The 12,213-nt window shown below is 33.8% G+C and overlaps 1 protein-coding gene across 1 annotated transcript; it reads left to right on the forward strand.

Annotated features, from left to right (window-relative positions):
• Positions 1-549: 549 nt before the first annotated feature.
• Positions 550-10,760, forward strand: LOC149901932 (uncharacterized). Its single transcript, XM_090111060.1, has 8 exons — positions 550-705; positions 5,848-6,036; positions 6,645-6,760; positions 7,127-7,225; positions 7,468-7,554; positions 7,750-7,858; positions 8,532-8,689; positions 10,569-10,760. The coding sequence occupies exons 1-8, from the start codon at positions 555-557 to the stop codon at positions 10,737-10,739; spliced, it is 1,080 nt and encodes a 359-aa protein (XP_089967186.1). The 5' UTR covers positions 550-554; the 3' UTR covers positions 10,740-10,760.
• The last annotated feature ends 1,453 nt before the right edge of the window (positions 10,761-12,213 follow it).

Genomic DNA, 12,213 nt, shown 5'->3' on the forward strand with positions numbered 1-12,213 from the left:
AAAACATTTCGTTCGAATTCGGCTGTACATTTTTGGGGATTCATTTCAGTAAATTATATTTTAATCACGTGTTTTAAAGTTGATTTGTTTGGTATGTAAAAAGGCGACGATAGATCATCTTACTTCTAAAAATAATGTTAGTCAGAGAAATGGAAAAATTGCTCATAAAATGTACTTAAATTTAATACGAAATTGACTTCAAAACTATAAGTAACTGCAGTGTATTTGCATTAAGCATTATCTGTGGATCATATATTTTGTTATGTGGGTATTTGGAAAAAAAAAGTCAGTCTTGATTATATCCGGTGTACGTTATTTATTCCCGTATCTGTTTATTTTCTGCTGATTTCTCTTCAATCTTATAAATATAACAGTAACCAATCAGGTAACACTTAACAGTAATTAGCCAAAACCAGTATGCAAACCGCATTTGCCACTGCAAAACAAATTAGACAAATCAAACATTTACATAATGAACCCAAACAATAATGTTATCTAGTTACAATGGTTTATAAATAAGATTGTGATTAAATTACTGTCAGTGATCAGTCATCATGCCGTCTGTTCGTATTGAGGAGATTAAGAGGTTCATGGAAGAGAGCCTGGTGGCTGCAGGGGCTCCCGTCTCGGAGGCAAAGGCGCAGACTGATCTGCTGTTACATGCTGATATTGTGGGACATTTCAGCCATGGGCTTAATAGATTGGGTAAGGAACTGTGTTTTGTATTGTTAGTGTAGACAGTAGTGTTGTACATAGAATGAATGAGAAGAAATGAATTTTTTTACATAATTCGGAGATTGTAGAATGTAGAGTCTTTATTACAGTATTTTTTAGAATCATCAATAGTTTAATTTCACTATTTTTTTTAGTAGCGTATTATGGTAGAATACAATTAGGTAATAATTAATTAGAAGTAGGTAACTATAAGGTACCTATGTGTTTCATCGGTAAATTATTTTCTCTTACATTATTTAACTAAATGAGTAATTACGTAGGTATCTGAAGATGATAGCGATAAGTATTTATATGAAAGTTTTTTTTTTTTTTTTTTTTTTTTTTTATTATTATATCTGCGATCAGTCGCTAGACTATAAGCGGATATGTTGAAGGCGCGTATGGCAGGAAGGATGCTGCTCCCATTGGAGTCCACCCTTTATTTTATCGGGCTTGGTAGCCGGCAGTGTTGACTAGTCAAAAATGTCTCGTCGCTTTTTGAGACGACGCACGTTTTCAGGTTCAAGCAGTTTTGTAGCAAGAGGGTTTGGATGTTTTCCCAATCGCACTTTGTATGAAAGATGTTGCGTATATATTTCCTCTTTGATGGTTGGTATGTTCAAGAAAGTGTGGACCTCTTCTGTTCTGATGAACCAGGGAGCACCTGATAATTGCTTGAGAATATAGTTTTGAACTCGTTGCATTATCATTATATTAGAGTTACAGCTTGCACCCCAAAGTTGCAGTCCGTATGTCCATATTGGTTTAAGGACTGTTTTATAAATGAGGAGTTTGTTGTTCATGGACAGTTTTGAGTTTCGACCTAGAAGCCAGTGGAGTCCTCTGTATTTTAAATTTATTTCGTCCCTTTTTTTTTTAATGTGTTCTTTCCAGGTAAGTCGACGATCTAGATGCATGCCCAAGTACTTGACAGTATCACAGTGGGGAAGTTGAGTACCGTTTAGTTTTACAGGAGCACAGTTATCTTTGCGAAGAGTAAAGGTCACGTGTACTGATTTAGTGACACTGGCAGTAATTTTCCATTTTTTCATCCAGGATTCTATTTCATTCAGTGCCTTTTGTAGATTTTGCGATGCTTGCATCGGACATTTGTGTGATGCAAGTAACGCTGTGTCGTCTGCAAACGTCGCAACTACTACATCCGAGTTTCTTGGAATATCGGATGTGTATAGGGTGTACAAAACTGGTCCGAGTACTGATCCCTGTGGTACTCCAGCAAGGATATTGTAGAAGCCTGATGTACATTCGTTTTCTGTGACTTGAAATATTCTATTGGATATATAAGATGCCAAAACTCCATAGAAGGTATGTGGTAATAAATTTTTGATTTTGTACAATAGGCCTTTATGCCAAACTTTGTCAAAAGCCTGCTGTATGTCAAGAAATGCAGATGAACAATATTCTTTCTTTTCAAAGGACTTTCTTATGCTTCTACAAACTCTGTGGACCTGTTCCAATGTGGCGTGTTCACTACGAAATCCAAATTGATGGTCAGGGATAATTGATTTTTGTTTAAGGATGTCAGTAAGTCTATGGAGCAGAGCTTTCTCGAATAATTTAGATGTAGTTGGCAGAAGACTGATCGGTCGGTATGAGCTTAATTCATGAGCAGGCTTTCCAGGTTTAAGTATCATTATGACCTGCGAGACTTTCCATAAATCAGGAAAGTGCCCTAATCGCAGTATAGCATTAAATAATGAGGTAAGAAATACTATTCCCTTTCGTGGTAATTCCTTCAGGACCTTTCCATCAATGAGGTCAAACCCTGGTGCTTTGTTACTGTCCATGATTGTAATGTTCCTACGGATTTCTTTAGGAGTTACTAGTTTCAGAGGAAGATCGAGTTGGTAGTCCTGCATGAGAACTGAATCAATATATGTTTCATCTTCATCATATTCTGTTCGGTTTGACTGGAAAACTTGACTAAGATGGTTTGCGAAAGCTGTAGCTTTGTCTTGCGGGGATTTAGCCCAGTTCCCGCCTTGAGTTCGAATTGGTGGTTTGTGATGAAGTGGCCGGTCAAAGTTTTTGCATGCCTTCCAAAGTGAGTAATTTGTAGCTTTGGTGTTTGTTAGATTTTCCAGATAAGCTTGCATCGATGCATCATTGGCTTCGGATAAAAGAGCTTTCAGATCCTTGGCGGCTTTATTCAGTTTCCTTTTATCGTTTGGGTGTCTACTTGTATGCCATACTCGCCTCAGTCTCCTTTTTTCCAATATTTTTGTTTTTATGGATTCTGAGATAAGCTTGTCCTGAGGTAGGCGGTTCGGTAAGTTGGGAGTACATGTCCAGCAGCATTCCTGTATTGTTGTGGTAAAAATTCTTGTAGCTTCATCTATATCTGTCTCAGTCTTCAGGGGTATTTTCAGATCAAGCCTATCGTTAACCAGTTTGTGGAACCTTTTCCAATTAGTGCGTGTATTATAAAGTTTTATACTTTTTGAGACTTTAATAGCATTTATGCCAATGGTTAGTATAACTGGGACATGATTCGAGTCAACGTCCAGGCATGTTTGTATGTGATGGAATAGGCTTGATAAACCCTTCATTATAAAAAAGTCAATAACATCAGGCAATCTTTTCGAATCACTTGGCCAGTTGGTAGGATCTGGTGTAGAGATGGTTCCTAACATATTTTTGTCAATACTCTTCTTGAGTTCTCTCCCCCTAGTGTTAGTGAGTCTTGAAGCCCAATGAACATTTTTTGCATTCCAGTCTCCGCCGGCAATAAATCGAGTACCAAGTGTGTTAAAAAATTCATTGTACTGTTCATCTGTTATTTTGTGCTTAGGAGGACTGTAAACAGCAGACACATTAAAATTTCCAATTTTATCCTCAATCGAGATGGTGGCTGCTTGCAAGTGGGCTGTTCTGTATTTAGGTTGGGCATGATGTTTGATGTTGGACTTGACTATAACAGCAGCACCGGCGTGAGCAGTACCATCTGGGTGGTTAGTTGCATATACATCATAGTTACTTATTCTAAAAGTGCTATTATTATTGAAATGTGTTTCAGCCACAAGAAGTATGTCAATTTGGTGTGAGTGCAATAGAAGTTCAACTTCATGTTTTTTTGGAGACAGACCGTCTGGGTTCCAAGTTGCTATTTTGAGTGACGTCATTTTGATATTTTGGACACGAGGGTAGTAATCAGGTTGATTAGTGTGCTCATTTGTTGAAGTATAAGATCAAATTTTTCAGCTTGTCTGAGTAGCATGTCTTCAATGGTTTTGTTTGTTGGTGGAATTATAGGATCATTGTTTTTATTACCTCGTAGTACATCAGAATATCTCATGTTTTTGTTGCTATTAGTATTTTGTGTGAAATTATCTTTAGTATTTAGCAGTGGGTTTTGAGTGTTAGAGTTTTGTATTGTTTTATTTGTTTCTCTATTTATAAGATGTGAGCGGTTCTTTTCTTTTCTTTCTAGAATTTCTCTGTACACTTCACAACCCTTATAATTTGCTGGATGTGCACCAAGACACAGAGCACATTTTGCTGGAGTAGTACGATCAGTCTTTGGGCAATCTGCCGTTCTATGAGATTGTGCACATTTAACACAGCGATAGGGCCTCATACAATAATTCTTGGAGTGACCATATTGCTGGCATCTTTGACATTGGACAATAGTGTTTCGTTTCCGGGGATCTTCTATAGTGACTGCTTGGTGATAGATGAATTTGATATTTTTTACAGCTGTATTGTTCGAATTCTGTTTTAGGTTAGCAAAGAATGTTGAAGTTGGTTTCTTGTCTGGCCCGTATTTGGCATTAATTATTTCTCCAATAACTATATTTCCAGTTTCCTCGATGGCTTCTTTAATAATTGTGATGGGTGTAGTATAGTGAAGGTTTTTGATGACGATTCTACAGGGGCGTTCATCTTTGCTATTAAATGTGTGTCCAATTAAACCTTTTTCTCTGACAATAGATACTGTTTTCTTATAAGAATCTATAGTTTGGCAATTAATGCGTAATTGGTTTTGGTTGACGATTTTGTAAGTAAAGTCTTCTTTGCTAATGATGTTTTCTAATAGTTCAGTAAGCTTATTGACATCTTTGATACCATATAATATTATTGGAGGTGGTTTTGTTACTTTCTTGATGGGTTCACTATTTTTGCTCAAATCATCTTCCCTTTGGTCAACCGGAAGACCACAGTACTGGTTGTGAATTGATATTCTTTCTGGAGATGGAGAGGATGTTTTTTTCCGCTTGGCATTTCTTAGGGAAGGGACTCGTTGCCAAGTAGGAGGAATAGTGTCTTGGGTTAAATCGGAACTGGACTGAGTTTGGATGTTTTCAATTTCAGATGTTGATATGCTTCTAGGTTTTGACATGAATAAGCTTGGGTGAAACGCTTGTTGTACAAATTTTTTGTTGCTTTGTTTACAAGCAGTGGTTTTATTAGGTGATTTCTCATTATTCCTTGGCATTAGCTGAGTTTCAGTTTCATTTGAAATACAAGTTGGGGAGTTTTCATTATAATTACTCATTTTTTTCAATGATCAAACTAGTAGCATGTTTATATTCATTAATCATTATTTACTTATTTATAGTATTATGCTATTCAATTTTTTTTTTTTTTTTTTTTTTTTTTTATTATTTATTATTTTTATAAGTTAATGATATTTATATTCTATTATTATTTATTTAGGTAGTAGCAACACAGGTAATATTGTCTATGGATTGTCATGACATGTCAATGTCATGTCATCTTCACTTGACAATAGAAATGTAAGGTTTAGTTGAGGGTAGTCTGTAGTTTGCAAAAAGTTTTAAGTGTCACTATTGAGTTTTAGCACTAGTTTTTTTTACGAAAAACACAACACTTTCACTGGATAACAATCACACATGAACTTCAGGTTATCTTTTCCACTTTTTTCACTTTTTAACGACATAAACTAGAATATTTCCCGTAGTAACGATTTTATCTTCACGAGAGTATGTTTTCGTGGTTATGACAGTTGAAATATGCCACATTTCATTTATATGAAAGTAGAAATTATATTATCATATTACGGTGATTTCATTGACGAAAAAAATTATGTTTTAAAAATTAAAAAATATGTTTCTTCTTAGAGTATTTTCAGTATATAATATTTTATTTCAGAACTATACATAAACGATATGAAGATCGGTGGTTGCAAGCCGAGCGCTAAGCCCGTAATACTGAAGGAATCTGCAGCGACCGCCTGGGTGGACGGGGTGGATGCGTTAGGGGCTACTGTGGGGAACTTTTGTATGGACCTCGCTATCAAGAAAGCGAAGGAATGCGGCGTCGGATGGGTCTCAGCGAAACGTAAGACCTTGATATTGTTGTATTGTATACTAGATTTCCGCCCGCGGCTTCGCCCGCGTTTTCAAAGGAAAACCCGCATAGTTCCTGTTCCTGTTGGATTTCCGGGATAAAACCTATTCTTTGTGTTAATCCAAGTTATTACCCTCTATATATTTGCTAAATTTCATTGTAATCGGTTCAGTAGAATTTGCGTGAAAGAGTAACAAACACACACATCCTCACAAACTTTCGCATTTAATATTTATAATATTAGTAGTGTTTTTAAATAATAGTTTTAAGTATTTCATTTCAATGTTATAAAACCATAAAAAAGGTTCAACGAAATTTTAATGAGAAGAAAGTACGTCGTTTCTGGAAACAGCGATAAATAATAAAAAGAGAATGGAAGGGAAATAGTATAGATATCACTATATTAATATCAAAATATTAATGAGTTCAGCTGCTCTACATTTACAAATCGTTACTTCTGGGCTTGTTCTGGTGACTTTTTATATACATATTACCTATTTCGATAATTGAATTTCTGAGTAAAGATTAACGTAATAAATAATATTACTGTTTATGTTCAATTAGGTTATATTTTTACTACTTATTCATAATTTTAACAGGATGCAATCACTTCGGTATGGCTGGGTATTGGGCGCTGAAAGCCCAACGTGAAGGTCTTATTGGTATGGCATATACGAACTCTGCACCCATCATGACACCAACACGAGCTAAAAATGTGAGTAAATGCTTTTTATTTATATTGGTTAATAAATTTTGTAATATGTTTTTACATAAAACTTTACATACTGTTATTAAAATACAATAGTAAATTGGTAAGTATTTAAAAGGATAGGTGTAACGTCGTCATCTCCATAGACACTGCTTTTCGAATCGATAGTAAACGTTAAATATGTTATGACGATTCAAAAGTGCTTCTAGAAGGAGTCTCATTAAATAAATAAATGTTTGAGTTTGAGTTTTGAGTTTAACTTTTTCTTCTATACTTACCTAGAGGTTCTTAGACACGGTATACTTACCTTAAATATTATTTCCTTTTTGTAATTTTTTTTTGCAATAACTTCACACGTTTTATTATATTCAGAGTGCAAACGGAACCAATCCCATAGCAATGGCAGCTCCAGCATCAGGCGGAGATTCGCTAGTTGTTGACATGGCGACTACGGCGGCAGCTATGGGCAAGGTGAGATAAAAATATTCGTTTATTACTATTTCTTGTTAGAAATTTGAATCACAATGAAGTACTTCGACCAGACTTTCTAGTTAATAAAATATTAAAGTTTTAAATTTGCTAATTATTTTTTATTTGAAAGGCTAAAAACGTTCTACGTTATTTGGGTGTAATTTAGATAAATAAATAATAATTCATAATGCTGTAATAATGTGTACACGTATTTCAATATGATTGATTATTTCTGGATTTAGGTTGAAATGCAACTAAGAAAAGGAGAGAAGATTCCAGAAGGTTGGGCTCTCGGTTCCGATTCCAAACCAACAACGGATCCTCAAGAGGTATGAGCCATATGACCATAGGACCTGTGAAAAATATTTTTATTATTACTTTTTGCCATGATTTAAATTTTGTAATTTGATCTAAAATTTCAATTTTAATAGAACTCATTGAGTCATATTTATGTAAATTGTTGTTCCTACAGATTTGTTAAAATAAATAACTATTTATACAATTTTGCTCTTAAAATTTTTCAGGCGTTTGAATCTGGTCGTTTAATGCCGTTAGGCGGTCAAGAGAAAACTAGCGGATACAAAGGATATGCTCTTAGTACAATGGTTGAAGTATTTTGCAGTGGGCTATCTGGTAAGTGCTTTTTAAACATGCAATATTTATAAATTATAATGTTGATACGGTATACTTAGTAAAAGTACACAAATACTCTCATACTAGTCTTTATTCAATGCTTCAGTCAAGTAGGCCGTTTTTAAAATAGTATATGTTTACTATAGTCTATAATCATAATATCCATAAAACAGCATTATTTGCGTGGCTCCGATTCCTAATAATTTCCCTGCTAATTCTATTTGATATGCTTTGATGTAAACCCATTCATTGTCATTGCAACTTACACGTCATAAGCTAAAGAGTAAAGAGAATATATCAAGAAGCTGTGAATCCAAATCAAACCCAGTCGAATGGAGAACCTCCATATTTTGAAGTCAGTTGAAAATATCTGTATCTAAATTTTTAAAGAATAGAAAAAATTCTATCACACAGAAAAAATTTTCCCCGGAACGGAGGAACGAACCGGAGGAAAATTTTAACAACTTACGTACTTTATAAATTTATATAAAGCATTTAAATGCCATAATGCATTGCATTTAATGCATTAACGTACTTTATAAATTTATATAAAGCATTTAAATGCCATAAAACACTAAATATTAATACATATATAATATTATATATCTATAAATATATCTATCTCTCTCTTTCCCAGGTTCTATAAAACACTAAATATCTCTTTCTTTCCCAGGTTCCAATTCCTCCCACAATGTACCATCATGGTCATACACTCAAGTAGAGCCTCCCAACTTGGGCCAATGTTTTGTCGTTGTAGACCCGGAACGATTCGCGCCAGGTTTTGCGGAGAGGATAAAGGATTGCCTTGAACATTATAGGAGCTTGGAACCTGTGAGTAGTTGAAGTACTTGAAATCTATACTTAATATTATACAGCTGAAGAGTTTATTTCTTTGTTTGTTTGACCGCGCTAATCTCAGGAACTACTGGTCCGATTTCCAAAATTCATTCGGTGTTAGTTAGCCCATTTATCGAGAAAGGCTATATATCATTACGCTAAGACCAACAAGAGCTGAGCAATGCGGGTGAAACCGCAGGGCACAGCTAGTTATAATATATGATGCCTGATGGGGCTTCTTCACAATGCAGCGTTGGCCCAACAAATGATCGTCGATGTTTGCCACCATTACGGCTATTATGAATAAACACATAATGGCAGATCATAGACATTTACGCCCTCTACCACAGCCCTCTACACTATCGTGATTGCCTCTACTCGCCCAACGCTGCCCATCGTGAAGAAGGCCTATGAAACTTAATCATAATTGGTTTGCATACTGTAACTTACAGTGGCATCTATATTGTTTATATATTTTTTTATGACGATTCAAAAGTTCTTCTGGAAAAAGTCTAATTGAATAAATAAATGTTTAAGTTTACCAAACTAGTTCGCCGTCTTAAACAAACACTATTCCTGGGTCCCATTATAGGTGTATATTTTTTATTCCGGGTCAACGTAACGCCGGGACGATCGACTAGTACTAAATAACCGAATAACACACATTGCACTGCCATTCAATACCGTCATATTCAAATACGTGATACATATTGATGTCTACAACAAAGAGTTGTCAATGGTTAGAAAACAATTGAATTATTCATAACTTGTTAACCATTGGTTGGGATTAACCACAAATGACATGCTGCTGCCAACTTTCTTTTGGCACAGGTCCTCAAAGAATAACTGTTTCTTAAGGTCCGTGATGGATCGTGACCTAGGGTTAAAGACATTGAAATGCGCCATGTTTTTCCATTATATACATACACATGGTATTTTAGTTGGGTGAGGTTAGGATGCTTTCTCGTGATAAGAACAATCTAAATTATTTCGTAGTATGCAACGGAGGTTGCAATTGGGTATAATAACTAATTGATAGTTTGAATTTTGTTCATTACTCTCATATTAATTACGTATAACTTCACTGTACTCATGCTGTGTTTCATTATTCATACAAGTTTCATATAACTTCGGTACAAGCAGATAATATTCATTAATATATTATTAAACTTTGCACACAAGCAAAAGATCTTTCATTCACGGCATTAATCATTCTATTATAATTAAAATCTAAATTGATACAAAAATTATGAAAATTGAATATAAGTAGGCTTAAAAAAACCTAAAGTTTGCATCTCGTTTATGGGCCAAGGGAAACTTGATCGAAGGTTTAATAATAAATGAGTAAATTATTTTAATACATTATGCACATTCACACCGAATAGCTATAAAATTCAAGGAAGTATTGCAACAAACTTTGTTTACTATAGGTAGTTAATTATTCGAAACCTTTCAAAGAAATACTTTCTATTGTACCTATACATACTTGCACGAAATTTGGAAATGCATATTATTTAATTATAGAAAGACAAAAGGTAATCTCTACGTATTTTCTTACTTACAATATGTACGTGAAAATGTACAAATAACGGAACGCATAAGTATACTCCAGTCATCGTTAAGAATAACTATATCTTATATATATATGTCAGTTTAATTATGTAGGTAGGTATCTTGTACACGCAGATTGTATGATAAACAAAAAATATAGGATTACTTTCCCAGTGCGGTATTGATAGAGTTACGCATAACTAATGATTTCTTTTTTATCCGTGATTATATTAAAACGCTTATAAAATCGCACCTTTAGGTTTATTACTAAATAAATTTACATTTTTATTATATATTTTACTAACATTTGTTTTGATTTCAGATCGACCACTCGCTCCCAGTCCTGGCTCCAGGAGACAAAGAAAAGAAGAACGAAAAATTGACGCGAGCGAATGGCACGATATCATACCCGCAGGGACAAATTGATTCGTATAATAAAATGGCGGAAAGAATCGGCGTTAAACCCATTAAAGTTGTATCTAGTAATCTGTAAGATGATTTAAATAAGATAGGAGCTGTGAATATTGAATATTTTTAATAAATTTGTTGAAATTTATATTTGTTTTATTTTGATGGTAGACATGCGCGATGATTTTATACGCTGTAGATATATTAGTTACTACTGTACATTTTTTTTTTCTTAAGCAGACTTATTCAGAGCTATTCATAACACTTGCACAAATAGCATCTTCTATTGGAGGAGACTGAAATCACAGAAACAAATATTTATTAAGTAAAAAACAATCCTTCGTCTTGAGAATATCGATTAGGAAATAAAATAACGTGTTTCAGAAATGAAACCTATAAATCATCAATCTATCTGTAGTCAAAATTATCCATGTAATATTGCATTATGCGAAATTAATATCTTTTAAATACTTAAATGTTATATACCTACCAGTCAGAGATTAATGTGGAGCAGAGGTATATTAATTATTTGCAGAGGCATATTTTGATAGACATTAATATTTTAGTTAAAAAATAATTGCATTTTAGGTAACTAACTAAAATTAAGTGCCTAGTGGCTAGTTACCTGTATAGATAAGACTGGGAAAGTTTTCACATTGGTACTCAGATTTGAGAGTCACGTAATTGAATAAATGACATGAGCTTGTTACGTGAGTGATATCCAACTTTATCTCTATCAAAGAAAGTTTTTAATGAGGCTAATGAACATTTAAAATTATTTATTTTTTAATCCACTGTATAATATAAGTTTACTGCGACAGTTATGCAAACAAAAAAATAAGGCTACAAATGTACAGTAAATGCTAATGACCGCGACGATTACATATGCAAATATTTAAATGAAATAATATTATAATTTACGTATCATTAGTCATGTAAATCGTTAGTATAGCATGGTTTTAATTTTATTGGATCGCCTAACTGCTCTAATGGTATTGTAGTATAGTATTATATCTTTTGTATTGGTAAAGGTTTTGATATTTAGAAAACAATTGATTAAAATTAAACTAAACAAAAACACTCTACATTGGTATAACAAGTCACACCTCGTTAAAGAAAGCATCAACGTAAAAAATGTTACATAAAATCGATTGTGAAATAGGTATACCTTGAGCCCAGTAGGCGGTATACATTAATTTATTTGAAAACTCCGTCAATTTATAATTCTCACTTCGTTTAAGTAAATATTTATCGAAATATTACGTACTTACTGAATAAATCGTCTTCACCTCGTAATGTAGCTACCGAGTCAAATAAAAATGCCCGATTAAAAAAATTACAATGTGAATTATTAACATTACAAATCGATTCATGTATGTATGTTTTAACATAAGTCATATGGTGCATGTTTTAACATAAGTCTTGTGGCCATATTCGGGATTACCCTGTATCTTCTGGATCGATTCATCATGACGTGACATTTAGTTTAAAATCACATTACATGCTTATTTTTAACCTATGTCCTTTTGCAATTGCTGCAAATTCTGATTTATTTTCAA

Source organism: Colias eurytheme, chromosome 16, assembly GCF_061535395.1.
Source record: "Colias eurytheme isolate Ceu_HAF_F1 chromosome 16, ilColEury1 Martin Lab GWU primary, whole genome shotgun sequence".
NCBI lineage: Eukaryota > Metazoa > Arthropoda > Insecta > Lepidoptera > Pieridae > Colias > Colias eurytheme.